The sequence below is a fragment of the Myotis daubentonii genome, chromosome 11 (assembly GCF_963259705.1).
Source record: "Myotis daubentonii chromosome 11, mMyoDau2.1, whole genome shotgun sequence".
NCBI classification, from domain to species: domain Eukaryota; kingdom Metazoa; phylum Chordata; class Mammalia; order Chiroptera; family Vespertilionidae; genus Myotis; species Myotis daubentonii.
Window position 1 is genome coordinate 34,569,585 of NC_081850.1, and position 13,834 is coordinate 34,583,418.

Sequence of the window (13,834 nt, forward strand, 5' to 3'; positions counted from 1 at the left end):
ATCTCAGAGCTGGAGTTGATACAGAGTTTCGAGAACCGAAACAAACCAGATACCTGCTTTCAGGAGCAGAGGCCTAAGAGCTGGAGCCTCAGAGCTAAAGCTGGCCCAGAATAAAAAAGAATAAAGAAAAAAAGGAGCGGTTGGGAGCTTCAGTCCCAGCCTGAAAACAGCCATCATCCCCTCACCCAGGCTGGCCAGGCACCCCAGTGGGGACCCCCACCCTGAAGGGTGTGTGACCAGCTGCAAAAAGCCATCATCCCCTCACCAAGGCTGGCCAGGCACCCCAGTGGGGACCCCCACCCTGATCCAGGACACCCTTCAGGGCAAACCAGCCGGCCCCCACCCGTGCACCAGGCCTCTATTCTATATAGTAAAAGGGTAATATGCCTCCCAGCACTGGGATCAGCGGAGCCACGAGGCCTCCCGGCACCGGGATCAGCGTGACAGGGAGCAGCGCCCAAACCCCCTGATCGCCCTGCGGCTCTGTGTGTGACAGGGGGCGGGACCACAACCTCCCTATCCGCCCTGCTCTGTTTGTGACAGGGGAAGGCACCCCAACCCCCTGATTGGCCCTGCTCTGTGGATGATAGAGGGCAGCTCCCCAACCACCCGCCCCCCCACGGGCCCTGCTCTGTGTGTGATGGGATAGAGCCATAACCTCCCCATCGGTCCTGCCCTGAGTGTGACAGTGGCAATGCCCCAACCCCCTGATCAGCCCTGCTCTGTGGGTGATAGAGGGCGGCGCCCCAACCCCCTGATCTGCTTTGCTCTGTGGGTGACAGGGAGAGGTGTGCCAACTCCCCTATCGGCCCTACTCTGTGAGTGACAGGGGGAGCTCCTCAACCCCCTGATGGGCCCTGCTCTGTGCGTGACAGGGGGGAGCTCCCCAACACCCTGATGGGCCCTGCTCTGTGTGTGACAAGGGGCAGCGCCCCAACCCCCTGATTGGCCCTGCTCTGTGCGTGACAGAGGGTGGCACCACAACCTCCCCATCGACTCTGCCTTGAGTGTGACAGGGGGCGGTGACCCAACCCCCCAATCGGCCCTACCCTGAGCGTGACTGAGGGTGGCATCACAACCTCCCAATCCGCCCTGCTCTGTGCATGACAGGGGGCGGTGCCCCAACTCCCCAATTGGCCCTGCTCTGAGCCCGATCAGGGGCTGCACCTAGGGATTGGGCCTGCCCTCTGCCACCTGGGAGCAGGCCTAAGCCAGCAGGTCGTTATCTCCCAAGGGGTCCCAGACTGCGAGAGGGCACAGGCCGGGCTGAGGGTTCCCCTCCCCCCCCCCAGTGCACAAATTTTTGTGCACCGGGCCTCTAGTCCTATATAATAAAAGGCTAATATGCAAATCAACCAAATGGCGGAACGGCCAGTCACTATGACACACACTGACCACCAGGGGGCAGATGCTCAATGCAGGAGCTGCCCCCTGGTGGTCAATGCGCTCCCCCAGGGGGAGCGCCACTCAACCAGAACCCGGGCTCACAGCTGGCAAGCACAGTGGAGGGGGCGGGAGCCTCTCCGGCCTCCATGGGAGTTGGACATCCCCGGAGGGGTTTCGGACTGCGAGAGGGCTGGGCTGGGCTGAGGGACTGCACCCCCCAGTACACGAATGTCGTGCACCAGGCCTCTTGTTTTAGAATATTCAAATTGTTTAAGTGCCTCAAGGTTTATTGTATTCATCTATATGTACACATCTTCCATAGTAGAAATGTATGTTTCACGTATTCTTATATTAAGAAAATTCAAGTATATTCAGTGATTATTTTGTCAAATAAAAGGGAAGTTTTAGAAGTCATTTTTCTGATAAGTTTGGAATCATAGTAGTTGTAGCAGAAATAATGATCTGATCGCTGTTTTGTATTCCTTTATAATTGTTAGATCTCCTTTACATATGGTATTTCATTTGACTATTTGATAAGGTAGTAAAGGAAAATTCCACCTATTTTTAAATCAGATTTCCAGCAACACCACCATAAGGAACATAGGCATGAGTCAAGAAATAAATGGAAACAGCTTCTGATTGAAAAACAGGTGTCACAGAGCCTGTAGTTTAGCTTACTTGAGAAGATGAAGCCATTCTCAAGCTATTTACCTAAAATATAGAAGCAGATTAGAGCCCACTTGATTCACATAAAATCGTGAGATACAAAAGCAGGCAAGAGGAAATATAAGTAGACAGGGGTCTTCTATTTGCTTTGGGTTATTTAACACAGCAGGCTGCACTCCAGTAGGTCCTTTGAGTATCACTCTAGTGACCAGAATCTAGTCCAACACAGTTAAATAACTGGCTAATTGATGGAATTATAGGTGATCAAGAAGAGGTAAAGTACCCTGGTTAAAGAAGCAGAAGACTGTATAATAGTTGTTTTTTAATACCTTCTGCTGAAAATATTTTATGTGAAAATAACTTACATGCTCACATGTGGTAATCTTTCGTTTCCAAGGGAATTCACCCATAAACTATTGTTTACAATAATTTATACAGTAAATAAATTAGATTATTATAGAGCAAAGTGGATATCAGTAATTTTTAGAGCTACAAACTAAGTAAAAATGTTTGTTGCAGTTTTATTTTTAATATTTAAAAGAAGCACGTAGAGGGTGTTGACACATACATTTTAGTTATCCTTCCAAACCCCTGCAGCAGAAGTGGTGGAATAGAGCCAAGTGCTTTTGACATGTGCTTGGCTGTGTTTGATCCCAGTAGCCTTCCTCAAAATATTTAAACTGCAGTTATCATTCCTTCAACAAATACTTAACAACCAACAGTTGCATACCAAATATGCCCATCACATCTAAAAAAAGATATCACAGGATAATAGAATGGTAGAGCTGGAGGGAAGAGATCACCTAGTCCAACTCATCTTCTTGCTGGGAAAACTGAAGTCCATAAAGGGTAGACAACTTATCCAAGGTCATAGAGCAATCAGGACTAGAACCCAGTCCCCTTGTATTTATTCTTAGATGAATTCCACCTTAAACAGGTAAGATAACCCAAACAGAAATGTACAACTGTAATAAAATGTTTGCATATGTAATAAAGGAAAAAAATCACACTTTAGTATGTCCTAAATATGTGACGGAACATGTCATTTCCTCCCTCTTCATATGGTCTTTCCCTAGGAATTGGATCCTGTGAAAAAAGGAACATTTGTGGCTCTGGGGCGGGGGAAGGGGAGATAGAGGCCTATTAGAAAGATGGTACAACAGGGCTACTTTTGCTGTGGCCGTAGACAGATGTGAGAGCATGCATGTTTCTCAGAAGAGTGTGAGGACTAGAACCTTTGTTATTAGAAGACCTTTCTTCATCTACTTGTCATAGACAAGTGAAAAGGCCCCTGTATTTAACATTGGGAGGTATGGGTTCGAATACAGGCTGCTTTGACACTTCTGCAGAGTGTTGGCGGAACTTCACTGAACCTCGATGTCTTCATCTGCTAAATGGAAATGAATAATAGACTACCTCACAGAAGGCTTTGAAGTTTAAATGAAAAAAAAAGTAAAGTGTTCTTATAACTGGAAATATGCAAGTGTTAGATAAGTGCTAATTGCTATTATCATTATTATACTGGTGCCCTAGAGAAAAATAATTCTTTAAGAATAAGGCTGTTTTGGATAAGAATGAAGCCTGGCAATTGGGCAAGCGTGGTTTCCATTTCGTATACCTCTAGGCCAGTGGTTTTCAACTTTGATTGATGTTAATAGTTTACAATTCCTTTCCTAGACTATGAATTCCCTGGAGTCCCTTCAGAGCTAAGCACCTAGGGCTGGTAAATTGCTCTGAGGCAGCTGAGGGTGGCAGGAGTTTTCAGTAGGAAGATGATCAGTGCCTGTGCATTTGGCTTTTGGAGACAAAGAATCTCAGCTTGTAGATATTTAATGTTCACTGTGCCACTGTAGCACTCCCTAATGTAAAGATACTTTCCATTGAAGACAGAAGAATCACAATTCAGTTAACTATTAACTATAGTAATTAATGTAAAGTTTGATAATATTAGGAGTCACCACTTATTCTTCTATGAGCATTTATTGAACATTTGAAACGTTCTGCCATAAGCACTTTGTATGCATGATTTTGTTGGGCATTTCGTTATTTACTGTTAAGGATACCGAGGCCCATTTAATTTTGCTATATGCAAGAACCTCACTAATTTATTTTTTCCTGGATAAAGCCTCGGATGCCCTTTTTCTGTTTTTGTTGCTGTCTTGGCATTAGGAGGAGTCAGGTTGTTATTCTCCAAATAAAGGAGTGGGGGCATCTATCTAGATTAGAATCAGTTTAACAGAAGGGCTCAGCTATAGATAAAAGAGCTGTCATGAAAGTGCCGTGAATATTTGTAACAAGACTAAGTCAGTTCTATACAGTTAACTCTAAATTATCTATGCTAAGAGGAGTCAGTGAAGAAATTCATGAAATAAGAGAACCCTGTCTGCCTCTTTGCACATTTCATCCTCAGCACCTAAGAGAGCACTGAGCATATTGTCAAATATGTGTTAAATGAACGAATGATCCACAGCTTTCATTTTAGCCAGTAGCTTCAACCTTCTCCTTTCCCCACCTCTCCCAGATTTTTTCCTAGAACTGCTGTAATTAATACTACTATCCCATTTGAATTTAAAATTTTCCTTCTCCCTTTGCCCAATTATAGATGTAGAACTAATGAAGAGGGAGTAGCTCACACTGACCAGCAGGGTGGATGTGGGAATCCATTTAGATACAGACATATTCAGTATGACATCAAGGAGTTAGTTACTATTCTGAAAAAAAATGGCACTCTTAACATTCACTATTTTCTCTGATCTGTTCACATTTATATCATTTGGTTCATTTCAGACCTCAAGTCATAGAAACACTTTCTGGGACAATATTTCCAAAGAGAATTTCAATATTCCAATAAAAAATTTTAGCCTCTTGCCCTGATTATGAGCTCAGTATATAGATTTGTTCATGCAAATTAAATGATTGCATACTGTCTAGAGTTTTACATTAATGATGACTCTATTTGCCTATACAATTCAGATTTTGCATTTGCATTTTTCGCTTCAAAGGTATTTTTCCAAATGTTCCATTTAGTCTGTTGAAAGTCCTTCCACCATTGAACGCAATGGTTCTTTGCCTGCCTTTGGACTCCTCCAGTGTCTGTCCACGTGAAATTATTGACAGAATTAGATATTATTTTACAGTAGAGTTATAGCTGTCCAAGTTCTAAATAACAGCTAAGACTAACCCCATGGTGAAAGATTCCTAATAATTTTCCAGATTTCTGTGTTAGTGACAGGTTTCATGCATGCACTCAGCTATTAAAGCATTAGAGTTTCTTTGATTTCTTACTCATTAACAACTTTAGCTCTGATTGCCCATGGAGTTGCAAGCTGTTAAAATTATCATTTGCCTCTTACTGACTTTGAAACCAAGAGCTGTTTCTTCGTTAGATTGCAGCACAGGTCTTTCTCAGAGTACAGGCAACTAGGGAGTGCTAAGAATCTACTATAAGGAAGCCTAATCTAAAAATAATGCACTTGTAAAATAAATGTGAAAGGGAGCGAGTTCTGTTGTTTAAAAGATTACTAAGCTGTTTTGTTTTTTAAAGGATTCAACAATTTTGTTTCAGTAAAAAATACCTCTGGTTTTTACAGTTTATAATTTAAATGGTGATGATTTTATGAAAAAGGTAGAGACAGGAAACCTGAAAATGATTGTTTCAATTCTAAGACGTCAGTTGAAATTCAACTAGAGTTAAGAGAATGTTGAATTATCATATAAATCAATAGATTATAAAAAAAAAAACTGTGCTGGAAAAATTCTATTTATATGCAGCCTTTTCAAATCCATTCCCCTATATTCCTATAGTAAATGCTCAATTAATGTTTGTTACATTGATTTGATATATGTTAAGATCAATTAATAGTATGTAAAATGAAATACATTACTCTGAGCATTCATTCATGCATTCACCATACATTCAGAGGTATTTACTTATATTCCACATGCAGTTTATTGAAAGCTGATGACAGTTATAAAAAAATGGCTTATCTCTAATGTTAGCGATATACTTCTACAGAAGTGGGCTGAAGGAATTTATATCAGGCCAAGAGGCTCCTATGGACTGGTGCTGTGCAGGCTCCTTAAGAAACATTTCAGAACTTGTTAAAATAATCAATTCCAAAACCCGATTCCCAGGATTTTGTTGGGTTGACCTAGCATGAGTTTATCATTTGAAATTTATGGAAAGCTACCCAGATACTGACATACCTAATATGCTAAGTGTCCGGTCATCCCTTCAACAAAAGTGTAATATGCTAATGATATGCTAAGGCTGCTCAGCTGCTCACTATGACATGCACTGACCACCAGGGGGCAGACAGTCGACTGGTCAACCAGTCACTATGACATGCATGGACCATCAGGCAGCAGATGCTCCAACTGGTAGATTAGCTTGCTGCTTGGGGTCCTGCCAATTGGGACTGAGCGAGATGGGCCAGACATGCCCTGGGGCCCTCCCATGGTCCCTCAGTCTGGCCAACTTCCCATGTCCCTCCCCAGCCCCGATTGTGCACCGGTGGGGTCCCTCGGCCTGGCCAGTGCCCTCTTGCAATCTGGAACCCCTCGGGGGATGTCAGAGAGCCAGTTTCGGCCTGATCCCACAGGCCAGGCCGAGGGACCCCACTGGTGCATGAATTTGTGCACCGGGCCTCTAGTAATATCTATAACTGTTTCTTCCAAGCAGAATCAGTTACCACAGATATTTGTTTAGCCTATTTTTAATGTTCCTATTCTTGACTTCCTGTTAAACTCCATCTTCCTCTGGGAAGACCCAACCCTCTGAGGTGATGGCAGGGATAGGTTTTTTTTTCTTAGAGCATCAGGAATATGAACATCTAGCTTTCCGCAGTTCAATATTTGTGATTTCCGGGAATTCCTTCAAAGTACCAATGCAATGCCAGACAATACACTGTTCTATCACATGATTTAGTAGTTAAAGCAGGAAAAGCTAAAGTTAGCACTACCTGGAAGCTGTCTCATATTTAGCTCTCACTAATACTGCTCTTGTACACAAACCATACTCCTGTGCTTCTTGATGTCATTCTCTACGGCACAGACCCCTACCAAATGTATCCCCATACCTTTCTCTGAGGAAGTACAACATAACATTCTGGCTTTTAAAGAGCCTATCGACGGAGTAACCAAGAATGGATACACGTAGTGCATCTTTGCCTGATCCATTTAATCCACTATTTACCTTGCTACCCTTAATTTTATGATTAGAATAAAAACACTAATTTCTCAGTTCTATTTTCTTTTTTTTTCTTCTTTACGTCTCCTATATAAGTTTTGTATTTAAGTACTGATCTGCAACATTTCTCCAGAATTTACCAGTTAATTTTCTTTTTCCCCATAAGCTAATATTGATGCATTTTTCATCTCCTGTGTAATACACTGTACATATAATCAATGCTTCCCACTCAGTATCATTATTATTATGTATAATCATGCATTAATTATAATGAATTATGATTTTGAGTGCTTGTTAAAAATATAATCTCTCTTTCCCTTAGGAACGTTCATGTCTACATTTTTCTGAGGGAGCAGATAATTTTACTTGTAAGCTTTCAGGCTTGCTAAGTACTGTGTGCAAGAAGGTTGTGAGATAGCATCCATTCTCTGAAAACTCACAGACTGAGAAAAATATGTCATTTCCTTTTATGGTGAAATTCCACTTGTCCTTGATATTTGTGCCCATTAAGCACTTGTGAAGGACAAAGGAAATTTGATGAAGCATAGCTTGGCAAAATCTCATAATTACTCACTAATCCAATGTTAAAATTTAATATATTGAATTCTATAGGAAACATTTCCATTTTCTCTTCTTCAGAGTAAATAATTCAAATCCCTTTAACCACTTTTGTTTACTAACTCCATGAATGCCATACTTAATTAACTTAAATGAAGAAACATGGTTAAGCAATTTTAGCCTATTTTATATAAAATATAAAATTTCATAGCTGATAAAAGGAGGGTAAAATGACACCTGAGATGGCTCAGTGAGGACAGGAAACTTTGTTAAATTTATTTACTAAGGATACAATCATTCAAATTTTCTAGACAGATTGAATGGTTAGCAACTTCCCCACAGAAGTACTCAAAGTATTTGCCTCAGAAAGATTTTTTGCCTGGCTAAGATAATTTTTAAGGAGGAAAATAAATGAAAAAATTCTATTTTTCATAAACAGCATTTCTAGAACATCACATTACTATCCCTTCTGCCACTTCTTGGTATGAACCAATTGAAAAGTACTTTCCAGTGGTTTTTCCATTAAATAAAAGAACATGTTTGAGTTCTTTTATATCATTAGAAAAATAGCAACCAACATTTTGGTGATGTGGAATCATCACTAAAGTGATAATAAGGATGAAGTATTGTACCCTTTTTTCACTCTGTTCATCTTCTGACTTTATTTTTGTCATATAAGAAATAAATATAAATATCATTATGAATGACTTTGCAATTTTTCTTTGAAGTTTCATTTATCTAACTTATAATTAATAACATTCAAGATTAAATCATTCTTTAAGGCAACTAAAGCATTACTTTGTATGATGTTTCACCAGGTCCATTCATTCTATATCTGTTATCAGAATGCAGCCATCTTTGAGTATATCCTGTTCATTTATTATGGACATTGTTAGTCACAATAATTCATATTAATGATCCACTTGCATTATGGTATTAATGTTAAGAGTCAAATGTCTGGAGGTGGTTTTGTTTATAAGTATAGTTAGAAATGAAGGGGAAAAAAGAATGGAAGGACAGACATCCTAAAGTGAATGATGGTATCTCTAAGACATAAATCTCATTTTTTTCTTAGTTTTTCTAAATTTATGAAATAAAATAAGTTAAATCTTAAAAAAAATGGAAAAAGAAAAATTAGAGTTGATGCTTCTTTTCTAAAAATATATTTTTATTTATTTCAAAGATAAAGGGAGAGGGAGAGAGAGATAGAAACATCAGTGATGAGAGAGAATCATTGATTAGCTGCCTCCTGCACGCCCCCTGCTAGGCTGATGCTCTAGCCACTGAGCCAAACCAGCTAGGGCTGATGCTTATTTCTTATTTTGTATTTGTTTATCCTAGCAGGGTTGCCCAGTTTTTAATATATTTTTTATGTCTTCCAAGCAGGCTTTCCTTCTTGACCATGCTACTGAAACACTTTTTTTTAATTTCTTAGCAGTATGCAAAGTTCATGAGTTTCTATTACTAGGACCTAAAGATAAATACAGAACTGTAGGTGACTTTAGGGTTTCTTTTTCTTAATTTGGTAAATTAGGCTTATAGATGGATTCTTGGCATGTATTTTGCTGCAAGCTGATACTTAGGGTTTTTCTGTTTGCAAATATGGAGAAGAGTTAAGGGAGACACGTGTTGAGATGCATGGGAGGCTTTCGAAGATATGGTAGAGTTGATAGGCTGATTCATATTTTAGAGATATTAATAAATTGAAAGCCATTCATCAACATTTCTGAGGCCCTACCTCCTAGATCTTTGTTTAGATTAAAATCCCAACATATTTAAAGAGTTTCTACCTTGACCCATTGGCCATTAAAAGTTATATTCAAATCATTAAAACTATAACCAGGAACATCTTTGCCGTTGGTGTCCAAAGAAATGCCTCAAAACTCTTTCTTAGGTAGATTTCTGAATTTTCAAAAATGGGTCTTCCTAGCCCCTCCCCCTTTTTCTTTTCACAATTGAGAAACTTTCTTCACTTTAGCTTTATGAGACTGTCAAGGGAAAAGAATCCTATCCAACTATCATGAAACATTAAAGAAGACAGGATAAAATTGAATGCCTTGGGAGTTTTGTGCAGTACAAACAAGCAAGGAATAATTTGGTTTATTTGTTTTTTCCCATCTAATATTTTTAGGTACAAGCCTATGCAGAAAGTGGATGGGGTTGCAGATGGTTTCACAGGAAGTGGTCAACAGACAGGCACATCTGTTGAGCAAACTGTAATTGCCCAAAGTCAACATCATCAACAGTTTTTAGGTATGTTAAGGTGTAATGCATATTAGTTGCTTTTAGGATTTTGAAGACAAGAGAACAATAGTAGTGTTTTCTTCAAGTGAGATTTCTATTATAGATGTTAACCAAATGGAAAGACTTTTTTGTGTGCTGAAACTACGCACATTGTATGACATTTCCAGTTCATTTCTATTTTCTCATGTTCACTAAAGCTTATTTTTAAAACTCTTGAGCTATGTAGGACTTCTAAATGTATATAAATTAAAGGCTATTTGCTGTGAAATTGTTTTTCAAAATTTGTATTAATTGGGCTTTTTTTTTTAAAATCAAAATTGTGTTGTGTGTTTCTTATATTTCAGTAGCAACTTAAGTTCCAAAAAGAATTATTTTCTATGTATAAAGTTACATGTGCATACAGCCTCAGATTAGAATAAAAGTTGTTATAAGCTTTTAAAAAGTAATTTATTCTTTTAACTAGATCACAACACTTCATATTTTTAAAAAAATCATAGATGATATACATGTTTCTCTTTATTTAAAGAGTTAGGAAGTGGAACTTGATCATTTTGCATCTTCTTGTCATAGCCAAAGGTGCAAAAATGGCACTTTAATTTAATTGAAAACTCTTGTAGTGATGAACATGCATAATTTCTGTACAGCAGACCAAACAAGATGAGTAGAAGCTGTCAGAGAGTGTGTGTGTGTATGTGTCTGTATGTGTTTCTGTGTCTATGTGCACTTTCTGAGAAAGACAAGTTGGAGAAGTTGAAAATATTATGGCATCATTTCCCAAACTAAAATTCTTAGGTATATTCTTATGGGCCTTTGAGCTCTCAAGAAGAATATTTTATTTCATCTTTTTATTTCAACTATTATCTTTAAAAAAATAAAAGCATATTCTGGATTACCTAGAAGACAAGAAGGAATACTGTTCTGCAATTTTAGTTTCCACCTTTGTATTTGAATTTATGATAAGGCAGACTCCAAAGTGTATTGCATTAATAAGAGCTTTGAGAAAAGAACAGAGACTTACTATGTAAATTACGCCTTCATCCCAAGGGAAGGCTAAATGCTGTCCCAGTGCTCAGTGTGGAGGAACATTTCACAGCCCATCTGAATATAGAAAAGTGTAATGGGAGGTCCAGCCACCAGGAAATACCTGCTGGTATAAGCGTGTCAAACTCAGAAGTTCCTGTGCCACAGCAGTCAGTACCTCAATCATGTTCCATACAGGACAACAGCATCATCCATCACATCAAGTTAATGTTGTTGAGTTTAATGTTATTCTTGTAGTTTTCGTTGTCTTTATTTTGTAGGTTTGTGGTTTATAATTATATAGGAAGTTGGAGCATAATGAGTTTAAAGCTAGATTTTTTACATGCTTAAGTAACATAATAGTAAAAGTAACCAAAATTGATTCTGGCAACTTGATATATATATATATATATATATATATATATATATATATATATATATGCATGTATGTATATGTATGTATGTATGTATATGTGTATATGTATGTATGTATGTGTATATATACATATATATACACATATACATACATACATATATATATATATATATATATGCCTTATATTAAAAGACACTATGATGGGATATAGTAATAGTGAAAATTTAGTTTCTCCAAAATTTTTATGTTCCCTCTATTCTTCTGAGCTGACGATGTTGCCAAGTTTTGCTTGCTAGTGGCAATATAAAAAATCCTTGCTCTTTGGGCCTCTGATCTTTTATTTATTTATTTTTCCTTTTTAGTTTTCTTAAACTTTCCTTCATTAATCTGTAATTAGCACCATCCACAAAGCTTTATTCTGTTGTGTTGTCCTGGTAACAGATGCATCTCGAGCACTCCCAGAGTTTGGAGAAGTTGAAATCTCTTCTCTGCCAGATGGTACTACCTTTGAGGATATCAAGTCACTGCAGAGTCTTTATCGAGAGCACTGTGAGGTAAATCTTTTCAGACATAGTACAACCCCCTGCTGAGTTGTGCTAGCCAACTTACCAAAACAAAGTAACCAGACTTATTCCTAAGAGACATATAAGTTAGTTGATATTTCTTTAAGCACCTATAAGTTAATTTATCTTCTTATCTCAGAGCAGAAAGGTGAGGACTATAGGAAAGGGAGAATGAATTTTACTGTCCATTTTCTTAGCCTATTCTAATGAATCCTTTGATGCATTCTACTTCGAGGTTTTTATCCTAGAAAACAGGTTTACATATGGATGAAGAAATAAGTGCACAAGGGAACTAATTTACTGTATTATTGTTTCCAATGCAAAAGGTTGGTTATAACTTCAATATCTAGTAGGGAACTAAATAAATAAAATATAGTATAATCTATAAAGTGAAATATTATGCAGCTATTAAAAAGAATAGGCAAGTCTAAATGCACTAATATAGAACAAACGTAGAACTTATTTTCAAAGACAAAAAGCAAGATGCAAAGCAGTGTGTATAGCATACTATCATTTGAATAAAAAACAGCATGTATATACATCTCTCCAGAAGAATAAACATGAAAATGTTAATGGTGTTGATTTTGTAAAGGAAATTGGGTGACTGGGTGGCAGGAGAAAGAGCCCTAATTTTTCAATGCATCTTTTTTACCTTTTGAATTTTACACCATTTTCTATCAAAAATATTTTCTGTAAATGTTTAATAAAGCACTTCCAGGGATCATGGAGGCTCCAGTTTTGTTTTTGTGGTAATTAAAGTTCCTCTTGGTATTTTGCATCCCTACTCCTGCCCCTTTCTGAATATCCCTCCTCAGAAGTGGCTACATGGTCTCCAGGAGGGGAACTCTCTCCAAGGCATGACACGTACCTGCAGCTCACTTAGTACCGAGGGAATGATGGATTACAAGAAGAGTTTTCATAAGTGCCTTTCCTTTTGAAAGAGGAGTCTGTTTAGAATTTAGGTAGCTTTATTCCAGGGCTATCTATGATCTACTTATAAGTAAAAGATAATCCTTTAGATTTCACGGGCTGTCCTCCTGACTGCTGACAAAGCAGTATAGTGAGGAGTCTCAGTTCATAGCATTCACAGATTTTTCATTCTCCAGGAATAAGAACTGCTTGAATAAATCTGAGTGCTTGTCAAGGGTGCTAGATTATTAACAACCAAGGGCAAGCTCTCTCATTATTAACAAGCCATGTACCACATTGTTTTCAGCATATCCTGCCAGTCTGTTCCCAACATGTCTTGCAATGATAAAAGACACTTAATATATGTTTCTCTTTGACTACTGCTTTTCCTAGTATTAGAGAATTTTTGGATGATACTTGTATATCTAGGGAAAATTTCTTTTTACATGTATATCATATATATGAAGATTCTCTAACCATTTTCTTATTTCTCTGTACTCTGAACCTTGCTTTAAGCAAACCAGTCTACACAAATATAATTTGTATTTCTTTAAGTTTCTCATACTTATTCAAAGTATAAGTTGGAGCAATATTATTTACATTACTAAAGAATATATAGTAAGATTATTCTAAGTGAAAACCTCCCCCAATAAAATGAAAATATTCTTTGGGTTACAAAATTTTCATCAACATTTCTATTTGTAGGATAACTCTATATGAAGAGAGATAGACATGTATGATGATTAATATGTGTGCAGTCTATAGAATGAGCCCAATTTATTTCAGAGTTACCAGAATTCATGCCATCTCCCATGGAGCATAGGAGCAAATATGAAAAAAAAATTCTATTTTTTTTCTGTGAAAATTCCGAACTTTTGAAGTACAGACACATGAGTCATTTGCTCCAAGCCAATATAACATGGA

General features: G+C 38.0%; 1 protein-coding gene across 4 annotated transcripts in view; it reads left to right on the top strand.

Moving 5' to 3' along the window:
* RFX3 (regulatory factor X3) overlaps positions 1-13,834 on the top strand; it is a 289,374-nt gene that overhangs the window by 233,106 nt on the left and 42,434 nt on the right. For all 4 annotated transcript variants that reach the window (XM_059656771.1, XM_059656772.1, XM_059656774.1 and 1 more), the window contains exons 8-9: positions 9,930-10,051; positions 11,880-11,992. In XM_059656771.1, coding sequence (XP_059512754.1) covers positions 9,930-10,051; positions 11,880-11,992 — 235 coding nt within the window. The remainder of the gene's footprint in view (positions 1-9,929; positions 10,052-11,879; positions 11,993-13,834) is intronic.